This window comes from Pinus tabuliformis, chromosome 2_2 (assembly GCF_031772625.1).
Source record: "Pinus tabuliformis cultivar Carrire ecotype Pingquan chromosome 2_2, CPIR1, whole genome shotgun sequence".
NCBI lineage: Eukaryota > Viridiplantae > Streptophyta > Pinopsida > Pinales > Pinaceae > Pinus > Pinus tabuliformis.
In genome coordinates, this window is record NC_142300.1 from 1,173,851,170 (window position 1) to 1,173,873,627 (window position 22,458).

At 36.4% G+C, this 22,458-nt stretch overlaps 1 protein-coding gene across 1 annotated transcript; it reads left to right on the forward strand.

Annotated features, from left to right (window-relative positions):
* The first annotated feature begins 963 nt into the window (after positions 1 to 963).
* LOC149197643 (UDP-glycosyltransferase 74E1-like) lies at positions 964 to 2,836 on the forward strand. Its single transcript, XM_089403955.1, has 2 exons — positions 964 to 1,555; positions 1,682 to 2,836. The coding sequence occupies exons 1-2, from the start codon at positions 1,063 to 1,065 to the stop codon at positions 2,647 to 2,649; spliced, it is 1,461 nt and encodes a 486-aa protein (XP_089260081.1). The 5' UTR covers positions 964 to 1,062; the 3' UTR covers positions 2,650 to 2,836.
* The last annotated feature ends 19,622 nt before the right edge of the window (positions 2,837 to 22,458 follow it).

Consider the following 22,458-nt stretch of genomic DNA (forward strand, 5'->3'; position numbering starts at 1 on the left):
GAGTTTAACTAAGAAAAGAGTCTTTTGATTTTGGAATTATATCTCAAAGTTGAGTCTCAAAATGGCATAAAACAAGCTTTTTCCGAGCGAAGTCATGCACTAGCATCCACCGTGCGACTTGTAAGTGACTCGTAAAGCTTGAGCCATAGCCCTTGCATGCCAATTATAATTATAATTAATTTAATTTGATAGTTTTAAAAATTAAATAAATATAATTTAATTTAATATTTTTTAAATTTAATATAATTAATAAATTTAAATAAGAATAACCAAAATATTACGATTAAATACCCCGGATAATTTAATCAAATTACCAAATTTAACTAAGCCCTAAAAAGTATGATGTCATTCCTCATAAGCAGATTTTAAAAATGGCAATAGTTTACTCTGAGATACCCCTCAAATTTAATTTAAGGGCTTTTGTAATATTGTTTGTCGCATCTCTTCGAAAAAATAGAATGAGTTAACAATAAAGTTCAGATCCACAAATGACAATAGTTTATTCTGAGATACCCCTCAAGTTGAATTTAATAACAGTAACAGTAGTGCCATTACCTAAGCGCTTTTGTAATATTGTTTGTCGCGTCTCTTGGAAAAAATAGAACGAGATAACAATAAAGCTCAGATCCACATGGAAGTACTGCACGCCGTGGTCCTAAATGTTATGGAGTTGTTTTTATCGGAAAAATCCATTTTAAAAGTTTCTAAAAAATCAACGCTAAAGGTTATATTTCATTTCTCTGACAGCGACCAGAGATTTTGGAAAGATATCCTGCCAGATTTTGGAGAAATTTGACCTCAGAAACCCGCCGTAAAAGCTTTCAAAACAACTCCAAATATATTCCATTTTTCAGACAGCGACACCTCTCTGACAGTGACAAGTTTCCGTGGAGAGACATTATTGTTGCGGTTCCGGTAAGGATCTCGAGCATTCACTACCGTTATCCAGATACGACTCATCGGTAGCGAACATATATCATTTATTTATATTTAGAAGCCTACAACTTTCAATATTACGCGATTCTGTACAGTAAACATTAATCGTTGGAACTTAGGAGGAGGATGGGGTCTTTCGCGGAGCTCCAGTACAGCAATCTTCACGTTTTGATTGTGCCCTATCCGTTGCAGGGTCATATCAATCCATTGCTGCAGTTTGCCAAGCAGCTCGCATCTAAAAATCTCCGAGTCACGTTTGTGACGACCGAAGAGAACCGACACCGCATGTTACGGGCGCAAGATGCAGCAGTGCCCGGGCCTGCAAACTCCTCTGTGAAAGTTCAATTTGAAACAATTTCGGATGGATTTCCGGTGGATTTCAACCGGTCGAAAGATCTCCAACTGAGGTTGGACATGTTATGCAAGATAGGAGCACTCTCGTTAACAAATCTCATAGAGAGGCTAAACACTCAAGGCAGCAACATTTGTTGCGTCGTATACGATTCTCTCCTTTACTGGGTTCCTGAAGTTGCAAAGAAGTTTAATATTCCTGCAGCTTTTTTCTGGACGCAATCCTGCGCAGCTTACTCGATCTATTACCATTTCAACAGAGGACTGGGTATGCTTTCAATTGAAATTTGATACGAATCTTTATGTTTTAGAATATTTTATGATCGGATTTATTTGACATAACCATATTCATTTTGTTTCTTGAAACTGATTTAATCTTCTTTCCTGTGTTCAGCAATCTCGCGCGATGAAACAGGGAAAGCGACTGACAAGATACAAATACCGGGGCTACCGCTGCTGAACGTATCGGACATACCTTCCTTTCTGCAACCCTCTAATCCCAACGGCCCTCTCTTGCGGCTTGTAATGGATCAGTTTAAGACCTTATCGGACGCAACGTGGATACTGGGAAATTCGTTTGACGGACTCGAGTCCGAAGAAGTAAACTCAATGAAATCGATAGCTCCGATTCGCACCGTCGGCCCTCTCATACCCTCGGCTTTCTTGGATGGACAGAATCCCGAAGACACAGACTTCGGCGCACATATGTGGAAGACCGTAAACTGCATGGATTGGCTAAATACGAAGGAACCGGCGAGCGTTGTGTACGTTTCCTTTGGAAGCGTTTCTGTTCTTTCGAAAGAACAAACTGAAGAGATAGCTCTTGGGCTGAAGGCTACTGGATATTCCTTCATATGGGTCATTCGTCCATCTTCTTCCAAAGGGGAGATTAACACTGAAGAAACCTTGCCGGAGGGTTTCCTGGCCGAAATCTCCGGGCAAGGGTTAGTTGTTCCATGGTGTCCACAGGTGCAAGTGCTTTCTCATGTGTCCGTTGGTGCATTTATGACGCACTGTGGGTGGAACTCGACGCTGGAAAGCCTCAGTTTGGGGGTGCCCCTTTTGGCTGTTCCTCAATGGACCGATCAGACGACGAATTCTCTATACATCGCAGAGATATGGAAGACAGGACTGAGATTAAATAAGCGACCCGCAGATGGACTGGTGGGGAAGGAGGCGGTTGAGAAATGTATAAAAATTGTTATGGAAAGCGAAGTGGGTGTTGAGCTGAGGGAGAATGCTTCACGGTGGAAGAAATTATCGAGGGAGGCAATGGGAGAAAGCGGATCTTCCAATAAAAATATTCAAGAATTTGTTGAGGATATTGCTCGCAGAGCATCCTCATTGCCATTATCCGGTTAATGCTATCATAGATTTCTGAATGAGTAAGAGGGTGATACTATGCTGGAGTAGTCCCTGCCTTGCCTTTAAAGAAAGTTTGATATGGACATTGTCAATTAGCGAGTAACTTGTAAAGGCAAGTTTGATATGGACATTGTCAATTAGCGAGTAACTTGTAAGTAGGGCGATACGTCCACTCAATTTGGAATAGAATTTTCTTAATTTAAATAATCATTAAATGGATGGCAGGAATGGATGGCAGGTTCTAGAAGAGGATATTTTTAGTCCCAGTACTTTTTCTTTAATTTGTAGGTTTTAGAATAGAATATTTTTAGTAGATACCAATAAAATAATTAAAATTATTTGTCAAAGTAATTGTATTTTTCTTTTTTATTTTAATTAAATTGATTAATTAGAAAAAAATGTCATATGAACAAATATGATATGAAGAAATTATTAATAATTTTTTAAACATATATTAATAAATTATAGTATTAGTCTGGTATTATAACAAAATTCTTTTTCCATGATAAAAATAGACTGAATTTAATTCCAGTCAGAAATTTTTAGAAATATATATATATATATATATGTATGTTTAACTTATATATTAACCTTTTTTATTATTTACTATTAATAATAATAATTTAAAATTTTATTAAAATTTATTAATTTTTTTTTAGAATTTTGATATTAATTATAAATTGATGTTTATGATTGTTTACCAACAATTAATACTTAATTTATATCCATAATTTATTTGCATTTATTTTGAATTTTTTGAGATTATATTCGTTTTAATCCATCAATTTACAAGATTTTTATTATAATTAAATTTGTATTTTTAGATTTTCAACAATTAACTTTTTACCATAATTTTTTCCAATTATTAATGTTTTATAAAACACCATATCACCAGTTACTCTCCGTTTATTGATTCTATAACACTCACTTAGGAATTAGTAGAAACACATTTTAGCTTTGGGAAATCCGGTTTCACAAATGGACTTTGATTAGCTCTCCATTTTATTTTATTGGTTGAGACAATAGCTAAAACCAGAGTTTGATCGCGGTGAATGCGTTTTCCATATACCATTTCGTTAATTATAGAATGAGCTGTGCTAAGATTGGTTTATGATATACGGCTAATATATGATATTCTGATATAATTTGTGATAGTTCGCTGAGAGTTTATCGATAGTAACCTTAGTGATAAAATTGGTAATGACACTACATCAAAGTTATAAAGTAAAAGTGTTCGCAGCAATATTATATATTTAATGCTATAGCTTTAGTTTTACCCGAAGGTGGCAAAACCTATCAAACTCAGGTGTCAAACCAACAGTGAGGACAACCATCTCTGGCTGCTATCCGCGAATGTCGATTTGACTCATCACCATTATCAAGGAAAACCACACCACCTGTAATAACCCGCTGGTGGTCCGTAAGGGAGCAGGCTTTCACTCCTGCCAGATGCCTCTGGGTCTTGGGCCGTTAACCTGTTTCCTTACGTACGAGGAAGACGAGCTCTTAGCCAAGCAGAAGCAGTTTTACGGCATACTCCAGGCCGAATGAATGGCTTTAGTTAATACTGTAATTTGTCCAGAATTTTTCTGATAAATATAAATATAGATTTATATTTTACTAATCAATTAATATGAACGATTGAAAAAACATTCCTTATTTATTTTTCATTTACACTGGATTTAGTAATCAAATTGATTAAGGCTCTAGATCAAGGTTAGTAAAATAGTTTGCACTGTTATTATATTTTTAAAGCTTGGTTTTAATTATAAAACGTTTTAGTTGTTAAGTATATTGTTATGATATAAATTGCGGATAATTTTTTTTGGGTTAATTAAAATTATATTTCAGTAGTTAAATTAATATGAATTATTGATTAATTAATTATTATAAATTTATTTATATATATATTTGAAAATATGATTATATATATATATATATATATAGAAAGAAAGTATAGTTAGTATAAATTAATTTTATTTTTTGATTTATGAAGTGTTGAGAGAGGTAAAATCATTGCAGAAGAAGATTATTTTAGGAGTAAAAAATTAGAGATTTGGTTATTATTCACTTGACATTTAGTAGGCACATAGTGATTGTAACAATATTTCAAGGAATTGAACCTAGGTGGGGTGATAACAACAATTTTTCCCAACCACTCAAAGTAACCTCAATTGACTTGATGACAATATTTATATTTACATAAATTTAACACACACACATATATATTCCTATTTTTAATTTTATTGCTTTGACATGTATTGTAAGTATTAAGTTTTTATATGTTTATTAATTAAATTTAAATATGAAGTTTTGAAATAAATGATTATGGATATGAATCATTATTATTTAATTTCATATATATATATATAGTGCACAAAGATGCATTCTACAACTCACAACTCACTTGTAATATCCTCTTCAAAATGTGTAAATATTTTAGTAACTTTATTGAGTTACTTGCTAGACTATGGACAATAAAAAAAGGGTCTAATGTAAGTTATGGACATGGATATTTTTAATTTTATTAATAAAAAGAATTTAAATAGTCAGCCATAAAGTTACAGGGAAGGTAATGCTATAAGAGATTTTTGTATTCCAAAAGAGTTGAAAGAAATTTACAAGAAGAGGCAGTGGCCTTCACAAACTCCTCTCACTAGTTAGGAAAGGGAAGTCAAGAGGGAGGAAACTCCTCTCACTAGTTAGGAAAAGGAAGTCAAGAGGGAGAAGAGAACCTAAGGAAACCATGAGGAGAAGGGTCTAGAAAACTAAAACCTCTAACAAGATACTATAGAGGGAGGCAGGACGCTGCCAAATGAAGAGATTTTGAGCTAGTTGGCTTGTGGAACTTTATCTAAAGCCTAAGCACTCAATTTAAAATCCCTAGACTAAATCTGGTTGGGATCAAAGAAGTTTTGGGTTGGACCTTGATCTAGGTGGATATTGGTGGTCCCCTGCTTATTCCACCTAGACCTCCAGTTGGTTTCACCAATTTCCTTGTTTATAGCAGAATTTACTAGTTTTAGCAGTTTTCAAGTCATGAACTTCAAGAGCAATTTTGACCCCCGAAACAACGTTTTTTGAGGTTCGCAGCAGGCCCATAGCCATATGCAAGGTCCTCTGAAAAATCCTGTAGTACTCAGAGAGATCTTTCAAATGATGTATCGTATGCGCCAAATAGAGATAATATGACCAAGTTATGACCCTAGGAATTTGGCTAACCAAATAACCCCAACAGGGCCTACAAACTCTTGGCATTCCATCTCTTGCGGTTATGATTTTGGTTGTTTAGATTTTTCACTTATTGTTCAATAATAAAAAGGCCCTGAAACCTCATTGTAACAAAGTTCAGAGGCATGTAGCCGCCACATCTCTTCTTAGAGATAAGCTACCATCACCCGAGCTAGTTTATTTCCATTTATGTATGCAAGCATATTTCAGTTCTTTGATATTAATGAAATGAAGTTTTATTTCTGTTGCATCTTTGTGTTTATGTGTATATTTGTATTTTGTTGCGTTCTTGCATAAGTCTGGATCAGTGGTATCAGAGTGATCTACTCTTTCTCTATTTTTCTTTGCATGTCCCCAACGAGGTCAAGGTATAAAGAGTTAGGGCTCGAAATGGTTGAACCCTTACAAGACTATCCTTGCAAACCCCGATGGCATCCCATGGTGAAAGAAAGGAAAGATGACAGGACAGGAGATCCTTTCAAAATATTGCCCAAGGAATCCGTCAAGCGACAAAGGAATGCGATAATAGATATTTTTTCCTAGATCCTTCAAAAATTACCCACAAGCGACGCATCTTCATCCAACAATCACTCTAGAGGCGCCATTCCTTTTAAGGTACAAGTTAACTTTGACATTCCCATATTTAAAGGCTAGATAGATGCATACATTGTAGATAGATGGTTAAATATTTTGGAAGGATATTTTTCAGTTCATGACTTTTCCAATCGGGAAAATATTAATTTTTCACTCCTCAAAGCCACCCCGCATGTCAAGGACTAGTGGGAAACCTACAATGAACAAAAGGACGAGAGGGAATCCTCACTGTTTTCAATCGTACCCACTTGGAATTCTTTCTGAGATGCCATCAAGGAAAAATATTACCCTTGTCGGGAGCTATGAAGATAAATGCATAAAGTGGACCATGCTGCAACGGGGAAGGGAATAGGATGTGCTAGAGCTCATAAATTTTTTCCATACCCTTTGTACAAAGCTAGATATCAATGATTCTAAGTGACATTTAGTACTCAAGTATCACAGATTTCTACACAATTACATCCAAGATGAGATGGAGTTCTTGGACATCTCCTCGGTTGGTGTCACCTATCAATACATTATCAAGATCTAAAGAAAACTAATAAACAAATAATACACACTCACACTCATAAAATAAATATCAGACATATAGAAAAACCAGACATGGGGGAAAAGGCCTCAACCTTAATGCATTCCTCACTTTCTCATTATTAATCAATCCAATGTACAAAGAATGATAATAGTACAAATAAATACATGAGGAAGTTGGTCTCAAGATAGTACGTCATCTTGGACACTATGGTTGAGAAAATATCTCAACAACACACTAATATAGGAGCCTAACTAATTGGATAGAATCTCTCAACCAACTAAGCCTAAACTGACTCCTAACCATGAGGAAAAAACTCAATCTAGAAAGGTAGGATTAAATCCTAACTTTCATGATTTTAATTAATTTAATTATTTGGACTTAGAATTGTTTTTAATGTGAGAGTGAGGCTAACATTCCCCCCCCCAATGACAAGTCCAAATTAAGAACCAGGAACCATCTACCAAGTTCTCATGCTAAAACTGTTGATCCTGTTAGAGCCTAGATTTGCCTCAAGCTGAAAAGACAAGGTTCTAGGTCCACATCAAACCATGCTCAGCCTCGTAGCTAGCCCTATGAGGATAGGAGAGGGCTCTCTCCGGGTCGATCTCGGCAAAAGACAAGCGATGGGGCTCAAGATGACTGAAATAAAAGCTAATATTAGGCTAGGTATGAAGTACAAGGGTTTGATTTGAGTTTTTGGGGGTTTTGTGCTGGAAACAGGGAAAGGCAAGTTGGGCACGGGGATGAGGCATAGTTTCTGCAGAGTTCTGATTGGGGAAAGGAAGCCAATCGTTTTGATGCTTTAAAGTGAGTGAATGGATAGATCAGACTGGTGAGGAGCTAAGGAGAGCAAGAGAGTCTCAAGGATTCTCCTTAAACAGATGAAAACATGGAAATTTAAACAAATTCAAAGGTAGAGCATAGCAGTTAATGGATTCTACCTTAATCACTCATTTGTTCAAATTCAGAAGAAGGGACAGGAAAATGATACACATAACACTAATGAACTTACAATTACTTAGAGAAGAATACCATCAAAACATAAAGCCACATGGATCCCAAACAGTGCTGCAAAACCCTGGTCTTTCCTTAGCCAAAAATGCAGCGATAGAATGTACAATGATATGCCAAAGCAATCCCTAGTGTCCAACCCTGAAAATGACTTAGGAATTATATGATATAGACTAGCCCAACCCATTCCCTTGCCTCTAGGGGTCGAGCTAATCATTCTAGGAGCTGTTTCAAACAATTCTAAAAAAAACACTAAAATCTAGGCAATCAAAACAACTTGCCTCTATAAGGTAGGAAACTGATTCATTCATTAAATTTTCACTTTTTAGTGAATGAATCCTCTAGAACAAGTAAATAAGTGGCAAAATTACATCATGTTTATCCAATTACATCAAGAAAGATCAAAAATTACATCAAAAAGCAAAACTAGTCAAACTGGCCGAATTTCTGAGCTGGAAGGTGAAAAATTGAGCAAAAATCCTCTATGCGCCGTGCCAAATCCTCTATGCATCGTGCCACTTTGAGGTTGAGTTTGAGGCACTTCCTGAAGTCCAAATTGAGCCCAAGATAGCTCATTGGAAAGCCCTGCCTGTCTACTTTCCAACCCAAGTGGAATGTTTCAATTTGAATGTCATTTGCCCCTCCAAAATTGTAATCGCACGGGACTGCTTCCTGTGTGTCAAAATAGAGGCCAAGAAGTCATTTTGTGAGTGTTTTTGACCTCCTGAGGACTCAAAACTTGCCCAAACTTCTTGGCCATGCACCAGCAGTCATGTTTTTTCATGCCAAATCCAATGATGTAAACGTTTTTCAACTTGGAGCTCCCTAGCAAAAGCGTGCGCCACGTGGCGTGGCGCATAGGGAGAAAAACCCTGTTTTTTGTGCCAAAATTTGTCAAAATGCTAAAAATGCCCCAAATTTCTTGAAATTTAGGCTGGAGATTCTTCATTAAGTGTCATGCTGGGCTAAAGAGGCTTCGGCCAATATCTGAAGACGATCAAGCTCCCTTTGCCTCTTTTGCTTCCTTATTGCCTTCTTTAGTTTTGCCTTTAAATTCCTGATTCGTGCCTTGCAGACCTTGTTCCATGCCATGTAGTGGAAAGCCATGTGTCTCAGCAATGCATGGTCCTTATCGGCCTTGTCCAGCAGTCTCTCCAAGTGGATGTTGATTCTCTCGAGATTAGACTCCCGATCCTCATTAATCTCTTGCTCCAATGACGTGAGCTCAATTCTTCTCCTTTGTGCAGCTTGGCGATTCTTGCAGATGTTTTGTAACTCCATGATTGCTTGTTGATCTTCAAGCTATTTGTTCCTCTGTTCCAAGTATTTCATAGTCCACTTATCTATCTCCAAGTCAAGGGATAAGGCTTGGATCTCTGTTTTCTACTCCTGGATGATCTCCCTAAGTTTGGCACTTTGTGGGCCCATATCTGTATCATCATCATGAATGAGAATGGAGTTGGTCTCTTGTTCACCTGAAGTCCCCTCATCCTGCATTAGCCTCTTGCCTTTGTCCTGTACCTGTGATGCTGATGGAGGAAGCAAGGCCCCTTCCACCCTGGGTGGAGATAACACTCACTTCGCTGCTGCAAACAAATGTCTAGTGCCCCTCTGATATGTGATGAATACCGACACACTAGCGGTTTCATGGAGCTCATACTGATGAGAAGGTCCACCTGTCTCATGCTTAACCTCTGATAATCCCTGTGAAGCTCTAAAGAAGTCACGAGAGATGAAATCATCCCAAGTGATGCCCTGTAATCCAAGTTGATGAACCACCAAAATCTTAATAAGAGCAAAATGATAAGCACTGTTAAGTTGCTGCTGAGGGGTTTGATGTAGGATTTGATGTATAGGGTTAGGAATTGTTGTGTAGGGTTTGAGGTGTGAGATTGGAGAATTTGGGACAGAGCATTTAGGAGAAGGAATTAATGAGCTTAGCGGGGTAGAAAATTAGGGAATGATAAAAACAAGGGAGGAATGGGAAGGAGGAGTGACTTTGGTAGAAAAACAGTGAATTGTGGAAACCACAACAATTTCTTTTGAGGCACGTTGGATCTTTGTTTCAATCATTAGCATCTATAAACCACCATCACTCAGCACAAAAATGGATGAAACATCAAGATATCGACCCTACCTGGCAAATCCACGCAAATAAATGGCAATTTGGAGAAATTTCAAACATTTTCGGGCTTTGGAATGTATGTGCCGCGCCGCATGCCCAACGCGTTGTGCCGTCCCAGTGCGCTGCGCCTGAGGAAATTTACATTGGGTTTCTCCTCCCAGTGCGCCGCGCCAACCTGGCTTCACCCAATTTCACTCTTACGCACCAAACTTGCTTTGAATAGTTTACTCTTTGCTTCTTGGCATGCAAATGAATTTCTCAAAATGGAAAATCTCTTATATAGCCATTTTGATTTTTCTTTTCTCAAACCCATTTTTGTAATGTTTACACTTTGGCACTTTTTCACAAGTAATACAAACTCTGTCTTTTTGTTTCCTCTTTAATTTTAGCTTGAATGATGAATCTTTCAGTTATTTTTTTCAGGGATAGCTGACATAGAATTTGGCAAAGGCGACCAGGGTTGCGTCTAAAGAATTCAACAACTGAAAAAACTTTTAAAAATTTACAAAAACGAAATGTCGACTTTTCTTCAAAACAAAGTTTTGAAGAAGAGTCATAATCCATCCATATGATGATGAAAATCTTTGAATGACAACTTTTTAAGAACCTCCCTCTGGCCTGCTGGCTTTATTGGACATTGTGAAGACACAATTTGTGAAACCCTAGACCTAGTGACTGAAAATAACTCTTGCTGATCAAAAGACACGAAAACTTGATTTTGATGAATAGACCTGAGCCAGCATGGATAAGGCATGAGGGGTAATGAATGACAAGACCCTTCCGTCAGATTATGGCATGCCCCTAGCGGAATGAAACTGAGTGAAACGAGCGAGACACCTAAAAATGAAATGCAATAAAGAGAAATGATCTCTAATGGAGGGATGTAAAGACTGACTCTAACATTGGCTCCAATGGGGATGGTAGCTCCTTGGAGGTGCCAAGAACAGCAGATCCCTGGGAGAGCTAGACAGTGCCTTCGTCCATTGGGCTATGGAGTCATTATTTCATATACCATCAAACTATATCAAAATGCCAATGTAACCAATCAAGCATATGCCTTCTTAATTGATTCTCCTGATCAGAAATCTTGGTCAACAACATATACTGGTCACTAGGCATCCAAAAACATAGTTGACCATGATCTCCTTCATCACTCAATACTGCAATAATCACTTTCACTGCTGACTGCAACAGATTTGCCATTGGATCATGAAGATTTACCTCCTGCTGAGGAAACAAGATGTCTTTTTCTTTTGATTCTGATCTTCCTTCATAATGTACTTCAGAAAAAGTATGGTCCTGGTCCTCAAAAAATTCTGAACAAGTAGATGAGCAGATCTCCTCTTGGAAAGAAACTTCAAAAGATTCTTGAAACCCAACACTATCATTTATACCATCTACCATAAATTCATCCAGAGCTTTTTCACTTACTTGAACAAAGATCTCATCTTGTTGTTCATGAACAGACTGGATTACCTCTTTATGAAGGCTTTGTTCTGATGACATGAGAATGTTTGGATTCATAACTCTGTCTTCTTTATTCCATATTTTTTCAGTAACAGAGTTCTCCATCATAAGATTCAGCACATGGTATTCTTGGTCATCACAATCTCAATCTAGATCTGAAATAGCCGTTTTGACATTATCACATTCTGGAATTGGAACTGGACGTCCTTGCATGCTGTCTTCTTCTATGGAAAGATCTTCTTCTATGATTTTCTGATATAATTTGTGATAGTTCGCTGAGAGTTTATCGACAGTTACCTTAGTGATAAAATTGGTAATGACTCTACATCAAAGTTATAAAGTAAAAGTGTTCACAGCAATATTATATATTTAATGCTTGGTTTCAATGATGGATGGCTTTAGTTAATAATATAATTTGTCCATAATTTTTCTGATAAATACAAATATAGATTTATATTTTACTAATCAATTAATATGAACGATTGAAAAAACATTCTTGATTTATTTTTCACTTACACTGGATTTAGTAATCAAGTTGATTAAGACTCTAGATCAAGGTTAGTAAAATAGTTTGCACTCTTATTATATTTTTAAAGCTGGTTTTAATTATAAAACGTTTTAGTTGTTAAGTATATTGTTATGATATAAATTGCGGATATTTTTTTGGGTTAATCAAAATTATATTTTAGTAGTTAAATTAATATGAATTATTGATTAATTAATTATTATCATTTTATATGTATATCATATCTATATATATATATATATATATATATATATATATATACATATACATATACATATACATATACATATACATATACATATACATATACATATATATAAAGTATAAAGTATAATTATATATTTATATTTATTTTATTTATGAAGTGTTGAGATAGATAATATCAAAGAGAAGAATAAAATTAGAGATTTGGTTATTGTTCACTTGACATTTATATATATATATATATATATATATATATATATACATATACATATACATATACATATACATATACATATATATACATATATATATACATATACATATATATATACATACATACATACATACATACATACATACATACATACATACATACATACATACATACATATATATATATATATATATATATATATATATATATATATATATATATATATATATATATAAAGTATAATTAGTATAGATTAATTTTATTTTTTTATTTATGAAGTGTTGAGAGAGATAAAATCATTGCAGAAGAGTAAAAAATTAGAGATTTGGTTATTTTTCACTTGACTTTTAGTAGGCACATAGTGATTGTAACAATATTTCAAGGAATTGAACCTAGATGGGGTGATAACAACAATTTTTCCCAACCACTCAAAGTAACCTCAATTGACTTGATGACAATATTTATATTTACATAAATTTAACACAAACACATATATATTCCTATTTTTAATTTTATTGCTTTGACATGTATTGTAAGTATTAAGTTTTTATATGTTTATTGATTAAATTTAAATATGAAGTTTTGAAATAAATGATTATGGATACGAATCATTATTATTTAATTTCATATATATATATATATACATAGATATATATATCTATATCTATATATATATATATATATATATATATATATATATATATATATATATATATAGACAGATAGATAGTGCACAAAGATGCATTCTACAACTCACAACTCACTTGTAATATCCCCTTCAAAATGTGTAAATATTTTAGTAACTTTATTGAGTTACTTGCTAGACTATGGACAATAAAAGTCTAATGTAAGTTATGAACATGGATATTTTTAATTTTATTAATAAAAAGAATTTAAATAGTCAACCATAATGTGAGAGTGAGGCTAACATTTCCCCCCTCAATGATAAGTTCAAATTAAGAACCAAGAACCATCTACCAAGTTCTCATGCTAAAACTGTTAATCCTCAAAAAACATTTTCCTGAAAAACTGCCAAAGTTGGATGCTGAAAAAACTCAAATCTGAAGAGAACATGAATCAGTTGCATGTCAAATTCATATTTCAATGTAGCTTGACAACTCCATCATGTGCCAGGCTGCAAAAGGATCCATTTGTCCTTTGCTTGTAATCAGCATCTTTTGTCAACTGACAAAATGTAGAGAACGCCCAATGGCTGGTGACATTGAAAAACAATTCATTGTTGCTTTTACTATGTTTTAAAACTGCTCGCTGCTAACTTCTAACCGTGGATGACCATTCCTAGGGATCAATCCATGAATAATCGATCTTCATTCTTCTTGATTGTTGTTGTGTGCTACATTGTGTTGATGAATGATTTGACTTGCCACAATGGTGACAAGGATGGAGATCAAAACATTGATCTTCCAGATGACTGGTCCTTTGAAAATGAAGGGATTTTGGTTTGACTGCAACTTCAGTTTATGCACATGTATGTTTGTTTGCAACTTTCTCATGGCTTGTTGATGTTATTTGATCAAGAAAAAATGCACTGATGAACTTGATCAACTTAGAATAATCAAGGATATGCAAGTTGTTTTCATCTTTGTCATATTCTAATCCTCATTGATTTTTGTTACTTTGAAGTTCTTCCCATGCATTGATGATTGGTTTGGAAGAAATTTGAACTGGATCAAGGACCACTTTGACACTTGAAGTTGGTTGGATCAGTGACTTGGAACCAACAACTGTATTTGTATTGTTCAAAGAATTGGAAGCATCATTCTTCTCTAGCAACTCAGTTCATTGTAGTTGCAACTACAGTTGAAGGAACTCAATGATTTCATGTCCATGTTGAAGATGAACTTGAATATCGACAAGAGTTGTTTTATTGATGTTCACCATGTCGCCATCTGATGATAAAATCAAATTATTAAGAATTTGGGACAGTTGAATGTGTGTCGCCATCTTAGCTTGCTCACATTGAATTCAGGCTCACTTGTACTATTGTTGATTGCTAATGCTTTAAACACTTGCTAGAGTTTTATGACTTGGTTGTTTGAACTCTTGATGTCACGCTCACTTGATGACGATCGCTTTTGCTTGAATGCTTCACTGACACTTTGTGAATGCTTCAATCAACTTCACACTGGCTCGTTTGTTGTAGATGTCATGCATTGAACTTTCGCACTTGATTTTGACACGCTCGCTTGCTTGGTTGTTTGAATGACACACTCGCTTGCTTTGTTGTTTGAATGACACGCCCGCTTGCTTTTTTGTTCATTGCACTTGCGTTAGACGCTGACTTGATTTGATGCTCACTAGAATTCACTCTCGTTTAATGATGTTTACTTGCTAGATGGTTTGCTTGAACTTGATTTATTGATTACTGACACTTTGTGCTTTCTTAAATGTACTCACTGAATGTGCTGATTTTAAAAAACGAAGGGTGTCGAACACTGTTGAAAATGCACCCAAGAGACAAATGACAAGTTCAATCTTGATGACTCAGTTGAAGACTTACTTGACTTAATGTATTCACCTTAACAATTCAAATTAGGGTGTCGGTTACAACCGAGAATGCACCCGTACAATTCAGTTAAAAAATGTTTATCTGCAAGTGGTACAAAAAGTGTTGATGATGTTGATGTCGTCTTGGCTTGAAATGCTTGATTTTTCTAGCGTCCTTAACTTGATTGCTTTGATTACATGATGTGAAATGTGCTTTCTTGTGTACTTTAAGCTTGATTACAGGAGCTTGATTAAGTGTTCTTATACTTACGCTTGCTTATGTGCATGTAGTTGTTTAAGCATAATACAAAGAGGTAATTTGAGCACAATGCATGGACATGAATTCATTAAAAATGGTGTACCTAAGATCCCCTTACTCAATTTCGGGCAGATCTAGGACACAAGCACCACAAAAATTATGATTTTATTAATTATTGAAGTACATCAACCTTCAATGTCACAATTTTTTCATGGAAACTTCTCAATGAGAATGTCACACTTGTAAATTGTCTTCAAAAACTTCTTGTAGTGACTCAATCACTCTCAAAGTAAAATATTTTGAATTACAACAATAAATTTCACTGAAACATCTTCACTTATCTCTTCAAATTTACAAAGCACTTTTCACTCCAATTTGCTTCAAATCTCATTAAAGCACTTTCATATACCCCTGAAAATACTTCTTTCCTTAAACTTTAAAAAAAACTTGCCACTAAAAAATAATTCCATAGGTAGGAAATATACTCCATTAAAAAATGGACGGAAGAGAGTTGTGAAAAGTTTGACTTTGGAGATTTGCTTTGCATGACGGAGGCGAGAGCATGAATAATTGAATAAGGGCATGCATTAAAATCAGAATTGAAACAATAGTTGAAGCAAAAGAATACCTTTCCAATCGGGTTTTCTTTCAATTCTCTACAGCCTCACATGCCCTGCAGATCCTGTTACAGCAAAGCTTCCTCATTAAGTGACTTCCAACTTGGAGGAACGAGGGAGCCGATATGTGGTTGTATTACTTGGACTATGAAATCTAGTGAAACATTGCAATCAATTGGCAAGGAATCGACTTTGGCTTAGAATCCATGACTTCTATTTATTATATATATTGTTATCAATCAACACAAAGGAGAAACTTAAAATTGATCTCACAAAATATAATTTTCCTGAAACAAATCTTGAGAAAAGAAAATTTTATAAGACACAATGGCAGAGCCTCCACCATTTCAAGATGTTGCCCGTTGTGATGTATGAAAGTGTAGTTTCAACGCATTCATGCATTGGAACCATTGTCGTTGTTGTGGTAGGACTTTCTGTTTTGAGAATTTATCAAAGAAAATTCCATTGCCACAGTTTGGAATACATTCTGTTGTTAGAGTATGCCATGACTGCTTCAACAATGCTACATAGTCATCTTCACCAAATACACAAACCAACTCCTATGACATTGATAAAATGGCCTCAGATGACGTTGACGCAACAGTTTATGATGGCATTGATGCATCCACTGATAAATTATCCATAGTTGATTTGAATGAAGTCATTTCACACTCGTTGTTCCTCCAATATTGACTACTCTTGTGCAGCAGGTACATACCGCACATTGAAACAAACATTGGACATACCTCATCACAATATTAGTAGCTCGTGGTCTCCACCCAACATATTTACTTGATTGTCAGTGGGTGCATAGACATCCTTGTCAATAACGCTGGCGTGCACTGTGTTGGGCCTCTTGTCAAGCTGCCCTTGGCTCTCCTCCAGTCAACTTTTGAGACCAATGTATACAGTTTAATGTGTTTTATAAAAGAGGTGGCGCCTCACATGATATCCCGAGCAAAGGGGAAAATAGTGAATATTGGAAGTGTCAAAGCTTTAACTCCTGGATCGTGGGCTGGTGCTTATGTCGCTTCCAAAACAACTATTAATTCTTTATCTAACACTCTGAGAGTTGAATTGAAGCCTTTTGGGATAGATGTTATCACAGTGGCTTCAGGGGCAATAAAATCTAGCTACAATTGAGTGCCATCAGCTTCGACCTCCTCTTTAGAAAATAAAAATTGGCAAATATCCAACGATAACAATCAATTAAAGGCTCAAATTCAAGGCCTCGAGCCCCTCCATTGATCTACAACAATCTCAGATTTGGTGCACTTAATTCGATTTGCATACTCCTTTGTCATGATTGTAGCAGTCCTTCTGCTAGGAGAACGATTGGTCTCTCTGCAAACCCTAACAGAGAATTTCTTGAGCTATCTATCGAACAATTTGATTAGAACAGTTAGCCGACACGATCTAATAGCCTTTAAGCGATTTCATGAGATTCATATTAAATGCAGCTTCATTTCTTGAACACTTTGAAGCTGTTCCCTTCAAGTATATGAATTATCATATGACTAGAATATGATAAATTCAAATAATCAATCCTACATACAATATGCGAGTTTTGTGCCTTTGATCCCAGAATTATTTACACAATTAATCACATCCCATAATTAATCACTTGCTCTGATACCAATTGAAGAAAACTAAATCAACTAATAATAACACACTCAGGCTCATAAAATAAATATCAGACATATAGAAAAACTAGACATGGCGGAAAAGGCCTCAACCTTAATGCATTCCTCACATTCTCATTATTAATCAATCCAATGTACAAATACTGATAATAGTACAAATAAATACATGAGGAAGTTGGTCTCAAGATAATACGTCTATCTTGGACACTATGGTTGAGAAAATATCTCAACAACACACTAATCTAGGAGCCTAACTAGTTGGATAGAATCTCTCAACCAACTAAGCCTAAACTGACTCCTAACCATGAGGAACAAACTCAATCTAGAAAGGTAGGATTAAATCCTAACTTTCATGATTTTAATTAGTTTAATTATTTGGACATAGAATTGTTTTTAATGTGAGAGTGAGGATAACAAGATCGAACAAAGATTTAAATAAAACAAGCGACACTTTGGATCTGCAGAACTAAAGCAAGGGAAGGCGCCCCCAAACTACACAAAAAATGACAAAGATAAGGCAGGGTGACCCAAGACAACCCGCCGAAACCGCAAGAAAAGAAAGACACCGTGAAGACAAAGAAGGATGCATGTAAATAATGTGAGTTCTATAAGAGCCCCACTCACAACACAAGTGAGTGTTGGGCCAAGAAGTCACTGGTGGCTAAGCTGGAGGCTTCCTAATTAGATGCATGTCCCCACTTTGAGTAAGAAACCAACAAGGGTAATGACAAAGGGAAACATATTATTGTTGTGGAGCCTAGTGCCACCATTTCCACCACCAAGATCTATAAGGTCTTATAGCAGCTACAACCACCCTCCAAAATTTTTCCCATGCTTGATTTTGGAGCCTCCCTTCTAAACCACAATAACACATTTTGCATTGATCCAGGTACTTGTGCTTCGACTAAGCTTTATTATTTTCATCTTTTCTTGTGTTTGATTACTTAATTCATTTTCTAACCCACAAGTCGATCTCCTGACTTGGTCACTTGACAATTTCATGCTTGCCTTAAAGAATTGTGCAATTCTTGAGGGACATGGGCCTTGATCTTGGGAATTATGTAGTCCTGACTATCAGTGGGCCTTGAGCTCAAAAAATGCGCAGTAGTGAATGGAAGCCAACCTTGTGCTGGGAAATTGCGTAGACAGGAGAGGCAGCCGAGAGCCATTAAGCCTAGAAATTGTGTAGACCTCACTTTGCTCAAACAATGTGCAATGCATGAGCTAGATAGTTGCCCGGTCCTTCCCAAAGTTGTGAAATATTTCTGGGCAATGCATGGAAATTTTCCCCCCTAGAAAAGAAAGAAAACTAAATGTAAAAAGGCATCCCTAGGAAGTAGGGATCTATTATTAGTTTCGCAAAGGTGGCACATTCTTATCTTTAGAAGTTTCCACCAAGTGTCGCTTTTGTCCTTGATCTCAGGCATACATGTCATAAATTCCAATTTTCTCAATTCTATGTAATGGATGCCTATAGAGCTCATTAGTGCATTTGATCACCAAGTTCCAGCATTTCTAAGGAGATCAAGGAAACTTCAGAGCATTGTCATCACTTTTTTGGGTGAGTTTTTCTTTTATTGTCTTTCGCCATTGTTTTTGTCTCTTTTTTTTAAACCTTGTAAGAGTTTATTTTCACTTGTTTCTTTAAATGAAGGTTGGTGTTTTAACTTTTTTAATCTTGTAGAATTGTTGTTTCGAGATATAATTCTCCTTTCTTAGGTGTCACATGAGTTTTCCTGTTTTTTTACCACAGTCGTCATTGTGGTGACTCTCTTCTCATGCCTCATTTTCCTTCAGTTTAATCCATTGTTGCACTTGTTTCACATGCATACATCTACACTTAGTCATATCTGCACTCAACCTCACACCATCTTTCATATCTTCTTGTTTTTCACACTCCCTTGCCCAGATCTAGGTTTTCCTTGCTCAGATCTCACTTCACTACATGCACTATGAAATATGATATCTCAAGGCCTCTGCCTTCGCTTCTAGAATTGCACAAATCATGTCTTGGCCTGACTCCAACTATGCAGTTCCAGGACCCGGTCTCCCAGCTTGGCCACTAATACTGCGAAATGCGCAGTCTCTACCAGGCCCTGGCCCAGACTGAACTGCACATTGCATAGTTCCAATCATCAAGATCCCACACTGACTATTGGGAGTTCCCTGTACGTACTTCCAATAGTTAGCGAGTCACCCCTGTCAGTTAAAATTGTGTAATCCCTCTCATTAGATGCCCTGTTTGCTTCTTGATCATGCTATGAAGTTAGATTTGTATGAGCTAATTTTTGCTTGCCATGAGTGTCCTTTATGTCCCATAGGTACCATACTCGTCAAGCACTTCCTTCCAGCAGTAATTGTACCATGGCACCAAAGAGAGCTTCTTCAAGAGAGACCACTAAAAACAGCCTTGGGGAAGCAGTTGAGAAAGTGCCAGTTTACTCGCCCATATATGTGGACAGTCAATTGTTCATAGAAAAGAAGTCGACACTAACATGGCAGCAAGTCTAATAATAGTGGCAGAAGGCAGTAGTCGAGTACAAGATCAAGGAAAGGAAGTTGCTGACATAATAAAGGGAGAACAAAGCTACAGAGTGAAAGAATATTCAATCTTCATGCAGACAACTTTGGTAGCAGAAGAAAAAGGAAGCAGAAGATGCAGAGAGCAGAGAAGAGGAAGAGATAAAAGTAGAGATGGCAAGTAGCAGAGTTGAGATCGCAGTAAGAAGAATAAGAACCGAAGGAAGGATGGGAGCTGAGGAGAAAATAATAGAAAGAGAAGAAAAAGTAGGAAGAAGAACAAAGGTAAGGCACAATGACAGAGAAAACAATGTCAATATAGGTTGATGAGCCAGAATAGCCAGCAGCTGAGGAGGAGAGTGAACGGATGCAGGTTCCCTCACCAATGCTAAATACAAGAACCAAGTCCAGCTAGAGATATATGAGTACATGGAGGAGCTAAGATGAGAGACCACCAGGGAAGACTTGGAGCTGACCACACATAACATGCACAAGTACATTGGTGGTCCAGTCATGCTCAACACCATGTCACACATGCTTCATAACAAGTTAGATACAAGTTCCAAAACCATATACCCAGATTCCATGGAGGAAAGAGTTCTCTATCATAAAAACACCATTAAGAAATTTGGGGACATCATCACACAATACCAATCTTGGCATCAATATGTGACTAGGAAGCACCAAGTGGAGGTTATCGAGTTGGTCTTATCCCAAACTTCAGAATCATAATGTTTTGCCATGTTAGGATGTCTCTAGTCTATTTTTTCTTACATGGGTACATGTGGAAAATGTAATATTATTTGTAAATATAGTGTAAGTAAATTCCAAGTGTCATCAGTGGAATGTGAAAGTCATCATGTTATGTAATGAGTTACTTGTAAATAATTTGAAGAGTCGTGAGGGTAGTCAAAGAGTCATAAAGGGGAATGTCAAGGGTCACCCCACCCCTTGTTATAAATAGAACATCATAACTCATGGAATGGACTTTTGGGAGCCAAGTTTTTGGCTAGGCCTAGGCTTAGAAAAGGCTTGGGAGTATTGTGACGAGCCTTGGCTTCTCCAAAACATATAGCGGGTATACTTCTTTGGAGGGGTAGGTGTTCTTGACTGTAATGTTCCACTATTGGGGCTAGTGGTCATCAATGGTGTATGTATGGATGGAACTTTCACTTATAATAATAATATTAGAGCCAGCATGATTTCATGCATATGTTGTTATTGTAGTTGGATTATTTTGGTTGCTTTAGCAATGTCTGTTGTTCAACTTACGAATTTTCTTATGAACTACTTTGTATGAAATTCTATGAATCTTGTTGAAAGTGTGTTGTTAGATTAAGCCATCACTTTAATTTGTGGACTATTCCGCATTTTAGTTTGTGATGTCATTCCACTCTTATGTTCCTTTCAAGCTGTGTATTATTATAGGCTTCTAAGGGGCACACCTCCTTTTCCCTTCTGCATGTTAGAACCTTCATGAATCACACTTAACTCCCCGTAGGGTTACACACTTTCTCTCACCCAAAGTTATCATACTTACCTATGTGCCCTACTACAGTCAAGGCATTACACTACCACCCATTGCTGGGAATCCTACTCCAAACGGTTTGAGGTCTAGTTGGGACCTATTATCGGGGAGTTCCCATGAATGTTGGTGGGTCCAACACCATCAAAATTTTTGGCACTAGAAGGAGGCCTAGGTGACAAGTTGAGCCCTTGAAGTTTGTTTTGAATTTCTTCACATATTTCATTACTTATGTCCAAACCACAACCCCGACATGTTTCTCTAACTTTGTTGACTTCCATGTGTCGAGCATTATAGATTAGTTATCCAAATATAAGTTCAATGGCGACAATGGAACACCCTTGTTCATGCACACAATTACCTTCGTTGGCTTCTCTGACAGTCATGGTGTCCCCTCAAATGAAATTGCATGTGGGTTGTTCGATTTCACGTTTGAAGGGCACACAAAGAAATGGTGTCACCCATTACCCACATCCTCTATACACTCTTTTGATCACATGTTCAGAGAATTATGTCATGCTTTCATTCTTTATGATCACACTTAATAATAATAATAAAAAATTGTGAAAATCACCTGACAAATCTCTTGTGCATTTTAACGATTGTTTTTCTCCATTACTATTATGAATTTCTTGAAGATGAAGTTGACTGGGAAGTTTTGGATCAAATATTTTAGTATCTTGTTCACATTTCTGAGAATCCACATGAGTTAGACACTTTCGAGCCTCTCCCAACATACCTCGGTGTTAGAGCTTCTAAATCTGAGACGAACAAGGTTGTTGTCCCAAGTGGCTCTTTGTCCCCTTCTCATCAAATAGCTCTAGCTCTGC